At 57.8% G+C, this 21,485-nt stretch overlaps 2 protein-coding genes across 9 annotated transcripts; one reads left to right on the top strand and one right to left on the bottom strand.

The window, feature by feature from the left end:
* Nucleotides 1–504: 504 nt before the first annotated feature.
* Nucleotides 505–8,028, bottom strand: CD40 (CD40 molecule). Of its 5 annotated transcripts, none has more exons than XM_058176001.1 (9): nucleotides 6,246–8,028; nucleotides 4,615–4,702; nucleotides 4,129–4,254; nucleotides 3,707–3,853; nucleotides 3,275–3,368; nucleotides 2,645–2,703; nucleotides 2,331–2,468; nucleotides 1,719–1,744; nucleotides 505–1,549 (listed from the first exon to the last, which is right to left on the bottom strand). In XM_058176001.1, exons 1-9 carry the CDS (start codon nucleotides 6,597–6,599, stop codon nucleotides 1,427–1,429), a joined length of 1,155 nt encoding a protein of 384 aa, XP_058031984.1. In that variant the 5' UTR covers nucleotides 6,600–8,028; the 3' UTR covers nucleotides 505–1,426. The 5 variants fall into 5 exon arrangements, 4 of the variants coding, with proteins under 4 accessions (XP_058031984.1, XP_058031986.1, XP_058031987.1 ...); XM_058176003.1 differs by having other exon boundaries at nucleotides 3,275–3,296; XM_058176004.1 differs by having other exon boundaries at nucleotides 507–1,549; nucleotides 2,331–2,441; nucleotides 3,275–3,296; nucleotides 6,246–8,025.
* Nucleotides 8,029–8,762: 734 nt separating this feature from the next.
* Nucleotides 8,763–17,603, top strand: NCOA5 (nuclear receptor coactivator 5). 4 transcript variants are annotated; one of them, XM_058175999.1, is made up of 8 exons: nucleotides 8,763–8,897; nucleotides 12,540–12,606; nucleotides 14,212–14,442; nucleotides 14,520–14,635; nucleotides 14,723–14,849; nucleotides 14,977–15,176; nucleotides 16,035–16,358; nucleotides 16,475–17,603. In XM_058175999.1, the coding sequence occupies exons 2-8, from the start codon at nucleotides 12,569–12,571 to the stop codon at nucleotides 17,092–17,094; spliced, it is 1,656 nt and encodes a 551-aa protein (XP_058031982.1). In that variant the 5' UTR covers nucleotides 8,763–8,897; nucleotides 12,540–12,568; the 3' UTR covers nucleotides 17,095–17,603. The 4 variants fall into 4 exon arrangements, with proteins under 4 accessions (XP_058031982.1, XP_058031979.1, XP_058031983.1 ...); XM_058175996.1 differs by having other exon boundaries at nucleotides 14,188–14,442; XM_058176000.1 differs by lacking the exon at nucleotides 8,763–8,897 and having other exon boundaries at nucleotides 9,686–12,606.
* Nucleotides 17,604–21,485: the final 3,882 nt, after the last annotated feature.

The following is a 21,485-nucleotide window of genomic DNA, read 5'->3' as shown; positions in this document are numbered from 1 at the left end:
GGGGCTGCCCTCCTTCCCAAATTCATGTGGGTCAAGAAAAATAAGGAAACTGACTTGTCTGGAAGCCCCCTCCCCATAACACTCAGGTGACTCTTGGTTCCCATATATATGGACTCCAGCTGGTCTACAGACGATGCCCATTGCCAGCTTCCTAATCCCGGAGGCTGAGAAGTTGCCAACAGGCAAATCATATTCGGGGGCTGTGGGTCCCCCCCCAACTTTAGTTTGAATCAGCCCAAGAACAGAGTGCTTTTCCAAAGGTCAGATTTATAAAAGCCCAACATGGAGCTGCTGTCCGAGAAACACACAGATGAGAGAGTAAGCGTGCTCCATTCCGGCTGTTCCAAGATGGGAGGACGGAGGCCTCCTGAAGGCTGCAACCTCTAACCCCAACCATTGGGAGGGCAGCTTTGGACAGCAGAGTTGCCTGCCACCAAAGACCCCAGCCAACAGGACCAGACGCTGCTCCGGAGACCACCAAGGCCCCCACCCCCACCCCACCCCACTGGGACTTGCCTTCCCAAGACCTCATTTGCTCCCTTGCCTGAAGAGGCCCCCTTTTGCTTCCGGTTTCAGTTGAAGCCCTGCAGAGCCAATCCATCGGCCTCCAGGGCAGATCTGGGCGAGGGAGGAGAGGGCTGGGAGTCTTTCTCCCCTGGCTGAGACCCACACCTTGCTAGGTTTTTAGAAAAAATGGAGGCGGCTTAACTCAAAACGCCTGCTGGAATTGTACTTCCCCTGAAGGGCAAAGAGAAGCTGCCAGAAAAGAAGGGGCACCCTGCGTGGCAGAGCCCGGGCCTTGTCAAGTGGGAGAAGCCTCCTCACCAGCCCCCTTCACCTGAACCCAACTCAGCTGTCCCCTAACCCAGATCACTCTATGGGGCTGGGAAAGAGGAAAAAGCCAGTCTGCAACTCCCCATGAGGTAGCACACACTGGTGGGTTCCTCAGAGTAGAGGAGGAGGGGCCTGTGGAGCCGCTGCCCCAAAGCCTTTCCCTACAACTGGGAGGCCACAAGCCTTTGGGATGGCTGCAAGCCCGGGCAGGCTGGCGTGGCTGCTCGTCTCTGCAGATGGCAGTCATTCTGCTGGGGAGGAGGGGCAACCCAGCCCCCTTGCTGCACTGCTTCCACCCAGGGCCCCTGCTAGGGGGCGCCCAGGATCTTCCCAGGAAGAGAGCTTGGTACAACTGGTGCCAGGATCCAGGTGGCGGGAACACCCAGGGTCCTTTGAAGAAAGCTTTTGCCTTTTTGCCCTGCCAGCCTTCCCTTTGGGGAGCCTGTCTCCAGCACGGGGCTCTGGAGGAACCAAGGAGGACCCTGGCAGGACACAGCATCGCCAAGGCTGCCAGGCATGGAGTGCAGAGAGGCAGGTGAGCAGATGGTCAACCTGGCTGTGCAGCTGGTCTCGCATCCCCACAGCTTCCTGGTCAGACCTGCTCCTGCTGGGCGAGATGGCAGTCCTTCTCTTGCATGCCCGCCTGCTCCCCCAGAAGGGTCTCTTGGGTGGGGAAGGCAGGGCAGTCCTCTTCATTCTCGGTGGGCTCCGGGGGCTGCAAGAGAACCAGGGCATTGGAGGCTCCGCTGGCAGAGGTCCCCTAGCACCGTCCTGCCCCCCGTCATCATCCATGGCAAGGCTGTTCTTGGAACTTCAGTCCCAGGCTCAGGGGTCTGGCCCCGGCCCCCCCTCCACCAAGGAGGGCCACAAAAAGGAGCACCTACCAGGTCGTGGTGCCGCTTCCGAGGACCTAGGCAGGAGGAAAGAAGACATCAACTGCGGGACCATCCAGAGGAGGCCTACTGTACCCATTGGGCCACTGGGCCCATCAGGAGAGGGAACCGGAGGGCTGCGACCCCTTCCCCGAGACCTAGCGTCGGAGCCCTGCTCTGGAGCCACGTTTCCATGACAGCTGGAAGAGAGATTTTCAGCCCAAACAGGCCACTCGGGGCTGAGTCTCTCTCCAACCCCCCACCCAGCACGGACAGAGTTGGGGTTCAGGCTGGACTGGGAAGCAAAGTGCATCTGAATCTGAAGACCCAGGAACTCGTCCCTGAAGACTCCTGGCCCACCTGCTCTGTCCCTGGGGATCCCTGTCTTCCTGCTCCTCTTCCTCCCCCCCCCCCCCCCGTAAGAGGCCTGGTAGTGGGGCTGAGCACAGGAAGGGTACTCTAAAGAATACTGACTGAGCCAGAGGCAGGTTAGAAACCCCGCCCCCACCGTCTGCAGGTCCAAGAAAGGCAGTGAATGGACAACCCCGGGGGCTCTCCCCAGAGGCCCCCCCTGCTTGCCTCTGGCTTGTCCATCCTCTTTCCAAGCCTTCCCCCATCACTCACATTTGCCACGTCGATGCCACAAGAAAAGGAGTGCCCCCAGCAGGAAGGCAGCAATAGGGAGCAGCACCAGCAGGTGGCTCTTCCTGGCCTCGCGGGTCACCGGGGCGGGCTCTGCGGGAAGAAGAAGAAGGCCGCCTGCTGCAGCCCCCAATATGGGCTTCCCCGTTTGGTCTCTTGGTCAAGCCCCCTCGCCCCCCAAACAGCAGGGCACTTAGGGGGCAGGTTGACAGCTGGGTTTCTATGTACACACACACATGCAAGCACCCCGCCTTCCCATTCCTTGAGCGGTGTCTGCTCCTCTTGCTCTTGCTTACCACAAACGACGTCCGTTGCCTGTGTGCCGTTTGTCTTCTGAACCTGCCCCTCCTGGCACCTGCAAAGACAGAGCGGCCTGAGAAGGCCTGGCAGGCAAATGGCACCCTATCCCTTCCCCACAGGCCCCACCGCAGAGCAGCTGCTGCTGGGCAAGAGAGCCAGGCCTCCCCGAGGGGTTCCAGCTGAGCGGTTCACAGAAAGACTCCGGGCAGAAGAGCAGCAGAGCACAACTGCACACTTTGCCAGATCAGAGGGCGGGGTGGGGAATCACCCATGCAGCCCCACCTTCCCCCCAGGCAGCCGACCCAGCAGCACATCCTGCAAGAGCTACAAGCCCTGACCAGGTGGCAGAGGGCAAACTCCACCCTTTTCTTCTGCGGGTAAGTGAGGGTGCAAGGCTATTCGGATGGAACTGTGGCTTGTCTGAAGAGAGGGGGAGGGGCATGGCTTTGCCACAGACAGATGGTGTCAGCCACCATTTTATCACCTGCCAGTGACAATCTTGAGCTCTTGGCCCACAGGGTGGAACGCTGTGGCCTTCCCGCCCCGTCTGCTCTTCCCTTGGGCCGGGCGAACCGGCCATTCAAGGGGCCAGTGGCCATTCTGTGATGATCCCCCGCCCGGCATACCTGCTCCAGGGCTGGCACCAAGCTGTGGAGGACGAGACATTGGAGAAATGGCCCAAAGAACAGGGCGCACACAGAGTGTCATTTACGTGGTTGCCTGGAAATAGCGAGATGAGGCTGATGGCACATCCAGCAGGCAGCCCTGCCTTCCAATCCTGCACCAGCCCCATCCACGCACACCTTCGCCAGGGGCATGCCAGGCTTACTAAGGACGGGAGGAGCTCCCGTCAGGAGGCCCTTCTCCCTCGCCCACCTGCAGCAGAAGAGAGGGTGGAGGTGGGGGCTCCCCCAGCCTTGCCCTGCAGGATCTTTCAGCCTTTGTCTGAGAGGCCAGAAGTTCCTTGGGCAGCCCAGATTGGGCAGCCCAGATTGGGCAGCCCAGATGGGCCAGCAGCCCTCCACCTAAACTGGAAGCCCTGGGGCTGCTGCCCTCACCATCCTGTTGGACCCCTTCCCCTTTGCCGCAGGAGGTGTGGGGCCGGCAAGTCTCGCACTCATTGCTGGAACAATGGGTACCCTCCCGGCACCGGCAGACGATGTCTCGCTCTTTGCTCCCGTTCCGATAGACAATCAGGCCAGCTTCTGAAAGGGGAGAGGGTACCAACAGGCGTTTGTAGCTCAGGCTTGAAATGTGGGGTCCTCGGCGCTCTCTGAGCTTCACTGTTATCTTGCAGACGTTTCGTGACCCAACATCATCAGTGAGGTTGACGTTTGCTGATGATGTTACCTAGCTGGGTCATGAAACGTCTGCACAAAAACAGCCAAGCTCAGAGCGCGCCAAGGGCCCCATAAAGGGAGGGGGCTTTGCTGGGCAGGATGGCTCCAGTGGAGCAAAGGGAGCCCCCAGCTGCACTCACTCAGGTTGCAGATGTGGTGTGGGGTGCAGTGAGGCTCCTTGGTCCAGCTGGCCTGGAAGTGATGCTCCTCACAGGGGCTGCAGATCGTACTGGACTCCCCCGAACAGGCAGCTGCCACTTTGTGGCCTGCAAGGCGGGGAGGAAACAGGCAGGGCTGAGGCTGGAACAGGGGAGCGCTGGCAGATGGCACTCTGTGGGGATGGGGGACCATCAGAGGAGCCAGCAAGGGACTTTGCAAAGGGGGAAAGGACCCCAGCCGGGCAGCGCTGGAGGCACCCGAGGGGCCTGTCTGCATGAGCAACAAAGGGGCAGAGAAGCACCAGGGGAACCAAGGTGCTGGATTTAGATGGGAAGAAGGCTTCTGGCCCTCACCTCCACCCACCAAGGTAGAACAGAAGGGGGCTTAGGAACTGCCCTAAACAGGGCGAGGGGCAGGTCAAATAAAACACTTGGGGAAGAGACAGCTGCCCCACACCCACACTCTACCTGGTGGGCATCGGCTGCAGCACCTGCCGTTTGACTGGTACTGAGTGCGGTTGCAGCTGGGCCCCTGCGTGAAGGCCAGGCCCTGCAACTAGAAACACCACAGGCGATTAGTGGCCACACAGGCACCTGCCCCCCCCCCCACTTCCCTCCTCCAGACTGTAAGGACTAGGAAGGCCGGGTTTCCTCTCAAACAGCCTGGCCAGGATATGTGCTGATCGGGTCATGATGCCCAGCCCCACATCTGGTAGCTTAGCTTTCATGGTCAAGTTCGCTCTTCCCAAAGCCGGCCAGGAGCAGCTTTAGCAACAGCTGGGCTGCCACCACCCCCCCACCCAGCAACCTCCCTGGAAAGTCCTGCTTCTTTCTCCCCTTGGCCTCACCGGACAGAACTGTCTGGGGAGGGGCTCCCCAGCCTCCCCTTGCCCTGAGCCCAGAAGGCAGCCTACCCAGAAGTGGATTTTGGGTGCCAACCAGCCACCTCAAACCTGGGGAACCGTTTGTGTCATCTAGGCTGTCCCCCCACCAGGCCAACACATTTCTCTTAACTTCATGTCAGGCCCCCAAATCAGGAAAGGCATGAGGAGTTTCTTCTGAGCGGTTTCCTTTATGGTTCCTCACCCACAAACAGAAACTTGCCAAATTAAAGCAACTATTTGCATATTATAGACGAGAATACTCTTGAGAATCTCTAGGGAGGAGCTGTCTTAACTCCCTTCCTCTGATGCCTCTTTGCCCTCTGGAATGCAGCCCCCTGCTTTGGGAATCCAGACTACCTAGCATCCTCACCTTTTTATGCCCAATGCTACATACATGTGCCCCAAACTGAACCATGAGGAAACGTGTGAATGTAGTCACCAAGTGCTTCACAGACCCATTAAGAGCACACCAGGGAGTGCAGGGAAGGTGACCGGGTGGGGGGAGTATCTGAAGACCATGGCTAACCCTCCCCATTACTGATTATTTTTTTGTGCAGAGGGGCTTAGCCCCCAAAGTTGGGCACCACACACACACACACATACACACACACTAAAAGGACTCAATTCTGCCAGGCCAAAAGATCCCAACGGAGACTATTCCTGCCCTCCCCCAGGAGACTTGCCCTCCCCCTGTGCCACCCAGCCAGCGAGCACAAGGGGGCTGCTAGCCAAAGGGTGGGGGGCTACTGGCACGCAGAAGGCCGCCCAGAGACCACCAGGAGCCACTTTGCCCTCTGTCTGCCCTAAGCACGAAAGCCGGCTGGGTGACTTTGGGCCGGTAACTCTCTTCGGCCCAACCCACCTCGCAGGGTTGTTGTGGGGAAAGTAGAAGGAGGAAGGAGCATTAGGTACGTTTCCCCGCCGTAAGTTATTCATAAAAAATAATAAAGGTAAGTATATAAACAAGGCTGCGGGAGAGATCCTGACTCTAGGTAGAAATCGGACAGATCAGGCGGCGGCGGCCGGGCTCGTTTGGGCACCAGCTGCCGCGGAGAAGTCCGGGTGCTGAAAGGGGAACTCGGGCGGGGAGGCGGCTGGGTGTCGCCGCAGGCCGCGCTCGCATTCCCGGGCGGCGCCCAGCCGGGACTCGCGGGGTCTCCCGGGGCGCGTCTGCCAGAGCGCGGGGCCGTCCTGCCGGGCGAAAGCGAAACTCACCATAAGCAGAACCGCCGCGCTCAGCCCCGCCGACCACCTTCGCCCCTCCATCGACGCCGCCTCGACCCGCCGCCTCCATCCCGACCCCTTTATAGGCGCCGGGAGGCGGCGGGGCTCTCGCCAACCCATCGGGCGAGGCGCTGAGCTTCCAGGGGCGGCGCCGCACTCTGCCGGACCCTCGCACCCGCCTACCGGGAATCCCCCCACAGGGAAGTCCCGAGCTCGGTCAGGGGCAGCAAATAACAACCCCTCCCCATTTCGTCCGTCCTTTCGCGCTGAGCCTGAACTACCTCGCGGGGTTGTTGTGGGGCAGGGGACATCCAATAAGAGAGGGAGCTCTCGCGGGCATAGCATCGATAGGGTCTGAGGGTCGCTTGCCTTCCCCCCACCCCCCGGCTCGGGGTCGGCGTGCGAAAGGGCAGCGCTCCGGGGGCGTCCAGTAGAACGGCCAGGAGCCGGAGGGCCGGCGAAGAGCAGCCGCTGCTGGTTTCCGAAGCCAGCGAGGCGCGGGTTGGACCGTGGCCGGCCTGAGGCTCAGCCGCAAGCAGCGGGGTTCATCAGTCCCTCCAGCCTTCGGAGCAGAGATTCGTGGCGACGATTTGTCGGGCGAATCAGATAGCGGGAAAGAACTGGGGAGACCCCCTGCAGCAGAGCCTAAACATCCGAGGGGTGGGGGCCTTGAATTGAGGCGTCCGCTTTGGAGCTCTGCTTGGCCACAACTGCCTGCCACCCGCTGTAGTAGAGGGGATGCCCCGGCCCCGGGAGAAGGCCTGAAGGGGGTGGCAGCTTGCCTTTCAGGCTTTCCCATGGATTTGGGGCGATTTGGGGCCATTTGGAGTGACGCAGCATCAAAAACCGCAGCTCAAAGGTCAGCCAGCCCCAGTTGGTCAGCTGAAGGGGCCACAGTTGTCCCTCACGCTGAGGATTGGAGGCAGCCCGTGGCTGATTTCCCGGGGAGGGGTCTCCACCCCCTCTTGTCATGGCTCAGCCACAAACCAACTATGGAGGGGACAGTGAAATTTTGCACCCCAAATTCCATTACTGCTTCCTAGGCAGAAAATCAGCACCCGAGAGGAAGCAAAGGAAATGCCCCCTCCCCCCAGGTCTGGGGTTTTCCATCTGGCAAGGGAGAGAGGAACGTCCCCTCACCCCGGACTCAAAACCCCAGTAGGGGCCACTTCCCCATTCGGTGTTACACTTGGCTGGAGGCCTGCTGGGAAACGGCCCTGGAGGGCCTTGGAAAGCCCCTCCCCATTCCCCATCTCTTCAGCAGAAAAAGCCCCGACAACTGCTCCTCGGTTCCGTTTGCCGACATATGGGGGGGAGGCTCTCTTCAGCCCCCTTAGGAAAGCTCTATTTAAAAGGACAAGAAGCTACTGCTGTCCTGGAGCCCCTTAATAAGCTCTGAAAGGAGGCTGACAAAACACGTGAGTGACCCTGTTGAGCCGACCCCTCCTGCAGATGCCCACCTGTTAAGACACGTATTAAATTTGAGATACCTACAATAGAAGAATGGATATTGAAAGTTATTAATTTGGCTGAGATGGCTAAAATCTCAGCGTTTTTAAAAGACAATATGCAGGAAAGATATTTAATTGAATGGAAAAAATGGATTGATTATTTACAAAACAGATATCAGATTAAGAAATATCAGATTGCCTTTGAATAATTAGAAAGTTATTTTATGTAATGGGGAGGGGGTTGGGAGACGAAAAGCTTTGGATGTGGTTATTTGGATTGGAAGGGAAAATTTTATTCTATGTTTGGTTTATGTATAACTTTACCTTGTGATTGACCCGGGAAGCCGGGGGGTGGGGGAGGGAGGGGGGTGTTTTGTTTTTGTTTTTTTGGGAGGGAGGGGGAAAAAAGGGGGGAAAATGTTTGTTTTTTTAAAACTCTTTCAATAAAAAAAAAAAAAGACACGTATTAAATTCGTTTGCCGCCCATCTTTGCCACGGGGCAAATTTCTCCCGGTGAACCCAAACGGCTCGGCCTCAGCTGGTTTAATTCTTGTGGGTAACTAGACTGAGGACTAGCAAACGCAGAGACTTTTTTTATTTTTATTCATTTCCCAAAGCTCCTGCGGGTAGGACAAGAGATCCACCCTGGGAAATTCCGGACCCTCCCTGGATGCGCTTCCCTCCAGAAGCTGTTCCTCACTGGCACAACCAATTCGGGGGGGGGGGCGGCTTCGGCCTGGGAATCTCAGCCGGATGGGAGGCGGGCGGGGAGGGGGCCGAGGCCAGGCAAGGGGGGGCGGGTCAGAGGGGGGCCAACCGGGGGGCGCGGCGAAGGCCCGGAGCGCCCCCGATGAGGCAAAGTCGGCGCCAAGGTCCCCGAAAGCGAAAGAGCTGGACTCCGCACCCAACTCACCCCCCGTCCGGAACGTCTGAGCTTCCGGCCTTTCACTTCCGGCCAGCCGCCGGGAGGATTGTGGGAGTTGGAGTCCGAGGCGCCGCGAGGGAAGCCGGACGAAGGCGCAGGGGCGGATTGGCCAACAAGGGTGGAAGGGGCGGGGTCGCTCGCGACGGGCGGACGGCCCGGAAGCGGAAGGGCCGGTCACATCCTCCGGTGGGCGACGCATCGCGAGGGGCGAGGAGGCCGTTGCAGCGTCGTGAGGCGAGAGGAGCGCGGCCGGGACCGGCCGACCCGGTGAGTGAGCGAGCGTGGCGGCGACCCTGGCGCGCGGGTGCGGGGCGGTGCTCGCGCGGGCGCTCCTCCCCCTCCTCCGGGAGGCCGGCCGGCAATAAACGCTCCTTCCCGCCTGTGGCTGTTGTGTTCTTTGGCGCGCGCGCCCCCGACGCCCCCCCCCTCCCCGCCGCCGCCGCCGCCGGTGGAAGCGCTCCGAGGGCGGTTCCCTCGCGGAGCCCCAGAATCCCCCCGCAGCAGGCCGGGCCTCGGAGTCTCCTGGCACTGAGTCCCGGCGAAGGATCCCTCGGTCTCGGAGCGCTTTGGCGGCCCCGTTGGGCGAGGGAGTCGTTGAACGTGGGAGAATCGGCCTCGGCAGAAGGGCCGCTGCGGCCGGAGCTCCCGTCCCCGGAAGCCTCTGGGCGCGTGTGTGTGTTTGTGCGTGTCTCTTATTGCACGTAATGCCAGCCTAGTGGGCGATCCTGGCCCCTCCCCGAGTGCTACCCAGACCCGTCCTTGACTGCGTCCTTGGAGGATCCAAACGAAAGGGATCCACCCCCCCCCCCGCGAGGCCCCCCTGTAAACCCGCCGCGTTGCAGGGCGGCCGGTGGGGAGCTTGGTTGTCGGACCCTCTGGAGAACTTGAGTTGGGGGGCAGAGAAACGGGCGTGCGCTCTAGCAAAGCCGGGCCTTTGGTCAGACCGCACAATGCCTTCACCCCAAAGAAGTCCCGAAAGTCTCTTGCTCGCTGGGTCGGAAGCTGGCTTTCGTGCATTTCTCAAGCGCACTTTAAGTACATCTGCAGCCAAGAAGTGGAAATGGAAGAACAAACCAAGGAGATGCTTACAAGAGCCATCCGGAGCCATCCTTCAAGCTACCTGTGTTGGGGTCCGCGAACAAAATGTCTAAAGTGTTGAAGATAAATGACTCCGTGTCAGCAAGCTAGAATTATTCTGAAACCTGGAAAGGAAGGCCTCCCTCCCTGGGTGAGGAGAATCGGGTCTTCCAAAACCATCTCCCATGGAAGAGGAAACAGCAATAGTCCACTCTGCTCTACCCGGCTGGTGCAGTGCAGGTTGCTAGAGAGCCATTGAGAGCAGACATCTGCCTGCACCCATTAGAAGGAAGAGGGTGGGCTGAAGGCTGCCTCTTCAGCACTCGGTCCCAGGCACCATTTATTATAATGCCTTTTCGCTTCCTTCCTTCCTTGAATAAACTTTTGCTTCGAAGAAGGAGATAAGGGGCCATATTTCTTTCTATTTCCCTCCCCCACCCCGAGCTTGGAAGAGGGAGGGCGGTGCCCACCACACGCCTCTGCCTCCCTTCCGTCCTCCAGAGCCACATGGGGGTCCTCCAGAGCCACATGGGGTGGAAAGGCTGAGAGGCAGGGATTCCAGAGAAGCTGATGGCAGATTCATATCACCCAGGTCAGCTTCGGGTCAGCGCAGCAACAAGGGGGCTGAATTCCACTGGCTCTGGTGGCCATCGGAAGGAGCTCTGCAGCTAGAAACCCCTTTTTCCCTCTTCAGGCCGTCCTCAAGTTATGACCTCCGTGGAGACCTGGATTGCCATTGCAGATCAATGCAACCCTAAATGAGATACCATATGACCATACCGACTTAATGACTGCAGTCTCAGCATTCCCCATTGCGGTCGTTAACTGAGAATCGCAGATCGTTAAGCGAGCATCTACCCCAATCCAGGCCATTCTGGGCTTGGCCCCATCAGAGCCCCGAGCCTAATTAGGGTTATAACTGCCCCCTGCTCCCCACACCTGCCTATCTCCCTCACCATTTCTGCCCTCTGCCTTGCTGTTCAGCAAGCAGCCCCAGAACTATCCCGGCTTGTTTGCAATGCTCTGGAAAGCTGTAGCGCCCTCAACCAGTCCCAGCCACAGTCATCTTGAAGCCCTTGCACTTCGAGACCTCTGCCGCCCTCTGCTCCACCACCCCGGCTGCCTTCTTGCCCCACTGGTGACGAGGTGTGCCCAGCCTGACCCTTGTGCCACATCGGAAGCTGCTCCCTGACTTGCATCTGCTTCTTGAGGTGCACCAGAGAGTCCCCTGCCCAGCCCAACTTCAAATGATTGTGCCTTGTTGGATCTAGTAGGACCGGAATAGAGCCGGAAGGGTGAGAGTGGAGGGAAAGTGGCCGTTGTCAGGAAATGTGCTTTAATTCCAGGGGACACTGAGGCTGGAGGGGATGGGAGATGGGCAGCTTCCACTGACCCTTGCTGGGCTTACTCTTGGACGGGTTAGATGGGATGATCCCCAAGGTCGCTCTCGACACTCAATCAATTTCAATCAGAGCTAGAAGGGACCTTGGAAGTCTTCTAGTCCCCTGGTCAAGACCCCATAATGTTTCAGACAGATTGCTGTCCAACAGCCAGGAGTTTACTCAGCCTCCATCCATCCGAGGTCGGAAAATTAGGTAAAAATTACCCACATTGTTGGCGGAGGGAGGGGCAAGATGCGGACTCTGCAGACCATCCAGAGGGGGCTGTAAAGCACTATGGAGCCGTATATAAGCCTGAGTGTTATTGCGAAAGTGGACTTTTATTTAGTCAGAGAAATGACTTAACGGCCCTGCGTCCCGCCTGACGATGTCCCAGCAGATGGGCCCATGACTGTGATTGGGCCCTGGCTGGGGGAAGAAGCGGGTACCCCTTTGAAGGCAGTGGAGCAGCCCTGCAAAAGCCTTCCCAATCCAAGGGTGGAAGAAGGGCTCTGGGTGGCCCTGAGGAGCCTCGGCAGAGCCTTGTGGGACATTTTTGGTCCTTCCCTCACTTGCAAAGTAAGGGCACTCGAAGAGCAAGATCGTCTCTCGTGGCTTTGAATAAAGCTGTGCGTGCCTCAGTGGTTTCTGCGTGTGTTGGCTCCCTTCGGGGTCTCTCTCTGTCCCCTTCTGCCTCCCCTCTGAAAACAAGGGGAGCCATTTTGGAGAAGCATCTGCTCCAAATTCTGTATAATGAACTGGCAGGCCTTCTGCCCTGGGACGGGCCTGGGGCCTGGAGGGGACTAGTAGTCGCCCCCCAATAGGAGAACCTGCCTCTCCAAACATGGCTGACCCAGGCTGAGCAGGAGTGGATTTCTGTTCTTTCACTGGGGTGGGGGTGGGGCGCCGTAAGTATTTCCAGAGGCCTGTGGAGGCAGGTCCCACCTGAGAAGCCCGGGATGGTGGTGGGGAGTTCTTCCTTTTTCTTCATTCTCTCTGATTTTAAAAGCAGCCCTCCTTGTGATCCTTTTTTTTTTTGCGTCTCTCGAAACAGCCATTTAAAAGGGAAAAATGGTGCCATTGCTTTGTTTATATATTCAGATTTGTATAATTAATTGAGGCAGGCTGGACGGCCGGGTTCCACCAGGGAAGCGGTCCCTTCCCAGGCCATTTTTCCCATTTGCGTGGGCCGCGTTGAGTTCGTCGCAAGGCTGCTGGGGCCTTTGTGTGCTGGCAGGTGAGGGGCGTAGCTGTCCTGGGGGCTGCCTCAGAACGGAGGCCTTCCCCGGCCGTCTCTGCCTGCTGGATCCTGGATGTAAATAAAGATTTTTTGACGCTCGTTGGTTCCTTGTGTGGATTTCCTGGCTTCACGTTTGTTGCTTTCTTTTCAATATACTGACGATCTTTTCTTTGTTTCATAGCATTGAACAGATGGGTTGATTATTCTTTTCAGATATTAATAAAGCAGCGGAAAGAAGAGAAATGAATAAGCCTCCCTCAAGGTCCAGCCCATCGCGAAGGTAAAGTACTCTGAAGCAACCAGTTGCCTGGCTCAGCGGCACTGCCTCCCAGGCCCCAGTGGAGCCTCTCCGAGGGGAATCTGGCAGGATTCCCAGCCCTGGCGAACCTCCCGGGCGCCTCAGGTGAGGGAGGAGAGCATGGCTCTCTTTTCAACTCGGGGGCGTCCTTGGGGAGCGCCTCGGGTGGCCCCACCATGGGCCGCCGTGGGGTTGCGTTGAGGGCAGAGACCTCAGGGGAGCAGCTGCCCTTAAGGAGGCGGCCCTGGTTTGCCGCCACGTTGCCTTGAAGATGGACGCGAGATCTCCTTTGGCACTCCACCTGCGTTGTGCCCACCATACATGGGTGCATCTGTTGGCATCAGCACAGAACTGTGTGCAGCCTCTGACCTGAAGACCCTTCCCACCAGGGCAGGAGCTGGGACGTACTGGGGGACCCTGGGTCAAAGCGCAAGCATGGGCCCAAGCGTTGCTCTTGATGCTGGTGGGTGATGCGCACGCGAGTGCCTGAGCCTGGCTCTGTCTGGAGGCTGTGGGCAGCGCGCATGCGGGTGCCTGGGCATTGCCTTGACCCCGGTGCCAGTGGGAAGAAAGTGACAGTGTTGGGAGGGGGGGTCATCTGGTTGGAGTCCTTCCGGAGCTCCTGTCGCCTGCTTACATCTACCGAGCGCAACGGAGGGCATCGCCCCAACTTCTCTTCACGGTTCTACCTGCTGCTGTCCTGCCCCAAATTTGCCTGGCTCTTCTTTAAGCAGACTTTGGGCATCCTTTCCGATTCTCTGGCCCTTCTTGTATCCCCTTGGAATAGATGGTTCATTTGGACTTTGCGAAATCAGACTTTACTTATGTGAAGTCAAAGAATCCCCAAGTATTTTGTCCTAATCGGCACAAAGCTCTTGGTGAGGGATACCACGTATTAAAGTGCAGTCATTCCACATCTGAATTCTCCGCGGGTTGCTGCGCAGCAGGGCAGGAAACTCTTCCAGTTATTCTCGAGGCATCTGCAGCCGGGGCAGCTGTGGTGGGGAGGGCTTCCTTGGCTGTTTTGGCCCTTCTGGAAAATCTGCTCGCCCTCCTTGTCTCTCGGGAGTTTGGCCCACTCCTGTCCTAAGTAGGGCTATGTCGTGGCTCCCGGGAAGTGCGACCATGGCCTTTTCAAAGTGGGGAGTTGCTCCAGGCTGGCGGGGGGTGTCTCTCCCTTCGCCCCAGGATACTCAGCTTCCACCAGCCACCGGCTTCAGTGGCCCCATAAACTTCCTTCAGGGCCAAGGTGGGTCTTGCTGAACTCCAGCAACGGGTCCCGAGGTTGAGCCAGCCTCCTTTTGGAGCAAGGCGCTGTTTATGCTTGGGGTCTGGCCAGGGCCTCCTTGCCAGGGAAGGAAGGGCCGCGTAGGGCTGAAGGCACCTCCCAGACCTCTTTCCTGCCTTGGGAATCTTCCATCGTTTGCCTTTGCATTGCTTGCCTGCTCTGGAGATGAGCACTAGGCCATGCCCCAGAGGGAGGCCAAGATTGCGCGGCTGCCTTTCTAGACTCTGATGTGGACAATGGTCTGGTTCCCTCCCCTGACCCCCTTCCCTCTTAAGGGCTTTTCCCGGTCCTTCCGGCAGGGAGCCCATCCCTTTCGGCGAGAGAGACGCGCGGAGGGATCGCTCTCCCAACCGGGGCAGCCCACGCAGAGATGGCAGGAACGGCCGAGATTCCCGGGACGGACGGGACCTTCGGGCACGAGAGTTGCGGGGGGGCAGAGATCACCGAGACCCCAGAGATTCCCGGGATGTGCGAGATTCCCGAGAGCCTCTGTACGATCGCTTCAGGGAGGCCAGAGAGCCCCAGTACAGGTAGGCGCAGGGGGAGGTGGGCTGCTGGGGAGGGGTCGGGCCCCGCCCAGCTGATGGGCTGCTGCTGGCCTCTGCAGGAGAGAGGAAGGCTATGACCGCTACGCCCGTCTGGATGACTATTGCCGCAGGCGGGAGGAGCCCTCTTACGACCGCTATGGGGATCCCCTGGACAGGCCCACCCTGAGCACCGAAGGTCAGGTACCACCCAGCTGCGCGGGGTGGGGTGGGGTGGGGTGGGGAAGGCGAGGGCCGGCCCTCATGCCGGCAACCTTCCCTACAGAGCGCATGAAGAGAGAGGAGAGGCGCCGGGAAGAGCTGTACCGGCAGTTCTTTGAGGACATCAAGAAGTGCATCGATGCCGAGCGGCCAGTGGATTGTTCCGTCATTGTGGTCAACAAGCAGACCAAGTAGGTAGCTGGGGGGTGGGGATCAGCTGGGCAGGGCCAGCCGCAGGCTCCTTTTTCAGGGTCCTAGTGGTGCCCTTTGGCGGACGCACTGGGCAGACTCTGTTCTCTGGGCTTCTGCCCAACGCAGGGATTATGCCGAGTCGGTGGGGCGCAAGGTGCGTGACCTGGGCATGATGGTGGACCTGATCTTTCTCAACTCGGAGATGTCCTTGCAGCAAGCCCTGGACGACGTGAGCCAGGGGGGCTCTGCCTTTGCCATCGTCATCACCCCCCAGCACCAGGTCCATCACTCCTGCACCGTCAACATCATGTTCGGCACCCCTCAAGGTAGAGGCTCCTCCGCCAGCCCCGCTCAGTGCAGCCCCCTCCCTGTCGCTTGGCTTGAGGCTTAGTGCAGGCCAGCCAAGCTGACCAGCTCAACGGTTTGATAAAGCGAGGCATGATTGGTATGAAAGCTGCCCAGGGGGTGTGTGGTCACGTCTTTGCGGTTGGCAGAAAACTTAACGGCCTCAGGCTTCATCACCCCCACCCCCCACCAAAGCAGCCTTAAGGTCTTGCCATCTTCTATGGTCTTTGCCTTTGGATCCCGAGCTGATCCCGCTCTTCCTAGTCCTCAAAATTTGGGCCAAAATTGGGTCCCTCAGGTGCTTCATTTGGAATTTAATTTTATTGAAAAATTTGAGGAGGGAGATTGACTAGGGGAACTCTTCCAGAAGACCCTTGGCAAAAATTGGTCAGGGATTCAGAGAGGTTAAAACACAAAAAAGCCCTCAGCATGAGGAGGGGGGAGGGGGCTGCAGGAATCCCCCTCACTCAGCCCGGTCTCCTTCTGCGGAATCCCATCCAGTTTGTGAAAGAGGCAGTCCTGGCATTAACTCGGCACTGCAGGGAGTTAGGCTTTTTGTGCCCTCCCTGTGAGTATTATGGGCTGTGGCAGCCTCTTTAGAAGGACCCCTGGTGGACTTAACCCCCCTCCCTGGCTTTGTTCCTTTGCGATGGACAGCAGGTAGTTGCCTCCCACCTGCCTTGCTTGCCCATCCTATGGCTCTCGCAGTGCCATGAAAACTTGGGCTATGTGTCTGTGTTTGGTATTCTAGTTTTCTTTCAATTGTAAGCTGTCCAGAGCAACAAATTGGACACAGGGGTGACTCACAGCCCGTGACGGCTTCTCTTCCTCCTGCTCAGAGCACCGGAACATGCCGCAGGCAGACGCCATGGTGCTGGTGGCCAAGAACTATGAGCGCTACAAGTCCGAGGTCCGCGAGAAGGAGCGGGAGGAGATCGCCAGGCGGGCAGCCAAGATGGCTGACGAGACCATCCTGCAGGAGCGAGAGCGCCCCCTGCCGGCTGAGGAGGGCCTCCGGGGGGCCCACCCCCCAGCCATGCAGGCCCTCCTGAACCTGCTGGCGGACAACCGGTACCTGACTGGGGAAGAGACGGACAAGATCATCAACTACCTGCGGGAACGCAAGGAACGGCTGCTGCGTGCCACCGCCGAGCCCCTTTCCGGTAAGCCCGGGCAACCCGGCCCCCTTTTGCCCCCAAGAATGCTGGGTGGGGGGAGGGCAGTCGAGACCCAGAAGGCTGTGGGGCAGGGCTCAACTTGCTGGCTTCCCTCCTCACAGCTTCGCTTCCTAGGCAGACGATGGGAGCCACATCGGGATCCTTGGTGCCCGCTTCCCAGGGGCACCAGAGCGTCCAACCTCTGCCGGCCTCTGCCACAGCCGCCGGGCCCTCTAACCCTCAGCAGGAGCTGCAGGCCAAGATCCTCAGCCTCTTCAACAGCGGGGCGTCCACCGCTGCGGTGAACGTGGCGACCGGGGGCGGCTCAGGTGTGGGGGTGTCTCCGAATCCAGGGTTTGCTTCCGGGCCCAGCACGGCCAGCCGCGCCCCGCAACTGGGGGTGACTGGCGTCCCCCAGTCTCAGCAGCGAGCTCCGTCCCAGGCCGCCCAGTTCCCCAACCATCCAGGTTCCTCTAGGGTTGCTGGTCCCCGGCCCTCGGCTCCCTCACAGCCGTCCCAGCCCCTTTACCAGAGCCGGCCCCCTGCGCCCAATAATGTGTCTGCCTCGCGCCCAGCACCATCCCTGGGGATCAACTTTGACAACCCCAGCGTGCAGAAGGCCTTGGACACCCTGATCCAGAGCGGCCCAGCCCTCTCCCACCTGGTGAGCCAGACGGTGGGCCAGGCCCGGGCAGTGCCCCCAGCCCAGCAGGCCTTGGGCTCCTACCAGCGGCATTACTGATGCCCACTGGGCTTTTGGCTGCCTGCTGCTGAATGTTCTGGATGGTGCATGTCTCTTCCCCTCTCCATCCCGGGCAGACTAGGGCTGGAGAAGGCAGCGACTCCCCCCTCTGCCTCTGGACGCCCCCCTCCCTCCCCCGGCCTGCTCCTTCCTTTTCAGTTGGGAAGGGGACCAAGAAGGGGTACACTCTCCTGAGCAACAAAGAGCAGGCCAGAGCTGGCACAGGTGGGTGGCTGGGTGGGCTTAAGGGCCGATCTGATCGTGTGGCTGCACGAGAGTTTTTATGGCTGGTCTGTGACACACGCACCCCTTTGGGTTTGATGTTGTAAAATTTGAAAGTTAAGTTTTGGGGAACCTCATATGCCCCTTTCTTTTCCAAGTGGCTCTTGGCAGAGGTCGATTCCTGTTGTTCTGTTCTTGGATGGTTCGGTTATGTAGAGGCCTCCTCTGTCCTGTTAGCAGGAGGACATAACTTTTTAATAAAATTTACATAATGTATATATTAAAAATGGTGGCCATTTCAGTTATTTCAGACTGGCTGAGGGGCTTTTGTGTCTCACGGAGTGCCACGGATTAGCTACCACGGCGCCCGTGTCACCGCCTAGGCCTACCAGGGATCATCTGGTGCCACTTGGTGGTTTTCTCCCCAACTCAGGTCATGAAGTGGGCTTCTGCCTCTCCCTCCAAAGGTTCCCTTTTCAAAAGGCAACTGAAGTTCTTTGTTTTTCCTTGAAGCTGCTTCAGTTCTTGCTTGATTTTTTAAAAACTGCAGTCCGTTAATATTGTCCTAGTCTGGGGTTGTCAAATTCAAGGCCCGCAGGCCGGATCCGTGGGACCACCCCGGAAACAGCAAAGGACCGGACCACAGTGCCTCTGCCAGAAAAAACTGAGCTCGCAAGGGTCCGTTTTCACTGGCAGAGGGTTACAGGAGGCTGCCGCTGCTGAAAATGGAGCTCAGGAACCCTTTTTTCACTGGCAGAGTCAGTTCCCTTTGGAATCGTTATCTGCCCGGAGGGCTGGTTTTCCTGGGGGGGGGATGGGATGTCAATGTGCCCTGCGAGCATCCCAGGAGGGCTGTGATGAGGATGGATGAGAGTGCAGCCTCATCTTCCCCCTGGCTTGGAAAGAAAATGCCTTGGTTTTTGAATGGCTGAAGGAAGGGAGCGAGAGCAGAAGTCTCTCTTCCGAGCACCGTCCGATATTCCAACATTTACACCAGATTCAAGCTATGAACATTAGGAGAAAAATGTGACCTGGAATAGCCCAAACAAACTTTCCTCCTTCAGTCTTTCCCCCCTGGGAGTCACAGCTTCTCTTTTAACAACCATTTCAGAATATTGTCTTCCTTCATTTGCCCATTGCCTTCTTTCCAATGTTCATTCGAGGTGTCTCTTTCAGTCCAGAATAACTACAAACAACCTGGCCGGTGTAATGTCAAAAAGGGTGGGGGTGGGTGAAACCAGGAAGAATGAAAAGGAAGAGCGAAGTTGGAACAGGAGCTGCTCCCGTGCACAACAATTTCCTGGCTGAGCGTGGGTGGAAACAAGCTGGTTCGCTCTGGGGAGCAGCGGGTGGGCCGAGCGGCTAGGCGGGCACTGGCCATCAGCTGCACAGATGAAAGCAAGGGTGGGGCTCTTTGGCTGATGGGCTATGGTGTCCTGGGACATCTGAGGCAGCAGGGACAGATGGTGGAAGTCCTTTGCTTTTGTTGCCTGGAGCAATGAGCACCAGCCTCACCATGCCCAAATTCTGGTTCCTCGGAAACCCGGGATGACCAGCGGAGCCTGGTTTCCCTTCTGGCCAACCCTCCCTGCCCTGTAAGGAGCCTTGTGGGGGGAGGGGGGTGCTGTGGTCTCTTCCCAAAATCCCCAAAGCTTCAACCAAAAACTTACTATTGACCTCACCCCATTTCTAAGAGGTCCGTAAGGGGTGTGCATAAGAGCACAAGCGTGCCTACCGTTCCTGTCCTATTGTTTCCTTTTGTTATATCCAATTAATATAGTTATTACATACTCATACTTATACATATACATATATTGTATAGTTATTACATGCTTATGCTTATATATAACGTGTGACAAAAATAAATAAAAATAGTTACTCCTCCGCTCAAAAGAAATCTTTGCCCTGCAGCGCCCTCAACTGGCCCAGCAATGTATTCAAGGCAGGAGCGCCCATGGGCAAAAGGCACAGGAGCCTCTGCCACCCACAGACTGGCCCCTGGATCACAACCAGGCTGGATTAAAGCTGGCTAGGTGGCTCAGTGGTTAAAACGCTGAGCTTGTCAATCAGAAAGGTCAGCAGTTCAGCGGTTCGAATCCCTAGTATAGGTCTGCGTGAGCAGGGGGTTGGACTAGATGTCATCCAAGGTCCCTTCCAACTCTTACCGTTAAGGATTTGTCCTAATTGAGGCTCACGTTCCCCATGTGCACTTCCCCTTCCGGGGCAGGTGAGCCTACTTCCAGCACTTCCATCATCTGCAATTGTGGGGCCAGCAGGGCAAGAACCCCAGGACCCTGCGAGGGAGCCTGAGGGCAGAGCAGTCCTGCAGGGCCAGGCATCCAAAGGCCGGGAACATCTGGGCATCGGCGGCGGTAGCCTTCCGAAAGTCCTGCTTCCCAGGGAGGCCCTGGAAGCTGTGGTGCCCCGGGGAGTCCCTGCCCACAGCGGCTGAAGGTGGGCAGCTCTCCTGCTGGCTGAGGTGAAGGGAAGGAGAAAGTCCTCTACTCTTCTTGGGAGGGAGGGAGCTTGTGGAAGAGTTGGCCGGCAGCGCCATCTTGTGGAGGCTGCCTGGAAGAGGAGAGCTTCAGGCCCCCAACTTTATTTATTTATTTATTTATTTTATTTATTTATTTGTTCGTACTTTTATACCGCCCTATCTCCCTAGGGACTCAGGGTGGTTTACAGCCAAATAGAACATATATATATATATATACAGAATAAAACATTAATTAAAAAAACTTATTAAATAGGCCGAATATTTAAAATAAAAATATAAATAATAAAACCCCATTAAAACCAGATTTAAAATTTAAAAATTCTAGTTCAGTCCTGCGCAAATAAAGAAGATTCGAAGGTCAGGAAGTTGGTGAAGTCCTGGGGGAAGCTCGTTCCAGAGGGTGGGAGCCCCCACAGAAAAGGCCCTTCCCCTGGGTGTCGCCAGTCGGCACTGCCTGGCCGACGGCACCCTGAGGAGTCCCTCTCTGTGAGAGCGCACGGGTCGGTGAGAGGCAATCGGTGGCAGCAGACGGTCCCGTAAGTAGCCCAGCCCTATGCCATGGAGCGCTTTGAAGATAATTACCAAAACCTTGAAGCGCACCCGGAAGGCCACAGGCAGCCAGTGCAGTCTGCGCAGGAGAGGTATTAGGTGGGAGCCACGAGGGGCTCCCTCTATCACCCGTGCAGCCGCATTCTGAACTACCTGGAGTCTCCGGGTACTCCTCAAGGGGAGCCCCATGTAGAGAGCATTGCAGTAATCCAGACGAGATGTCACGAGAGCATGAGTGACCGTGTATAGGGCATCCTGGTCTAGAAAGGGACGCAACTGGCGAACCAGGCGAACCTGGTAAAAAGCTCTCCTGGAGACGGCCGTCAAATGGTCTTCAAAAGACAGCCGTCCATCCAGGAGAACGCCCAAGTTGCGCACCCTCTCCATTGGAGCCAATGACTCGTCCCCAACAGTCAGCCACGGCTGCAGCTGACTGTACCGGGATGCCGGCATCCACAGCCACTCCGTCTTGGAGGGGTTGAGCTTGAGCCTGTTTCTCCCCATCCAGACCCGTACGGCTTCCAGACACCGGGACAGCACTTCGATAGCTTCGTTGGGGTGGCCCGGTGTGGAAAAGTACAGCTGAGTATCGTCAGCGTACAGCTGGTACCTCACACCGAACCCACTGATGATCTCACCCAGCGGCTTCATATAGATGTTGAACAAGAGGGGCGAGAGAATCGACCCCTGAGGCACCCCACAAGTGAGGCGTCTCGGAGCCGATCTCTGCCCCCCCGTCAACACCGTCTGCGACCGATCGGAGAGATAGGAGGAGAACCACCGATAAATGGTGCCTCCCACCCCCAATCCCTCCAACCGGTGCAGCAGGATACCATGGTCGATGGTATCAAAAGCCGCTGAGAGGTCTAATAGGACCAAGGCAGAGGAATAACCCCTATCCCTGGCCCTCCAGAGATCATCCACCAACGCGACGAAAGCCGTCTCAGTGCTGTATCCGGGCCGAAAGCCGGACTGGAACGGGTCTAGATAGACGGTTTCCTCCAGGTACTGGGGTAATTGACGTGCCACCACACTCTCTACAACCTTCACCGCAAAGCGAAGGTTGGAGACCGGACGATAATTACCTAAAACAGCTGGGTCCAGGGAAGGCTTCTTGAGGAGA

Source organism: Ahaetulla prasina, chromosome 3 (genome assembly GCF_028640845.1).
Source record: "Ahaetulla prasina isolate Xishuangbanna chromosome 3, ASM2864084v1, whole genome shotgun sequence".
NCBI lineage: Eukaryota > Metazoa > Chordata > Lepidosauria > Squamata > Colubridae > Ahaetulla > Ahaetulla prasina.
Note: the sequence above shows the minus strand (reverse complement) of the source record. Positions and strands in the feature narration are given on the sequence as shown.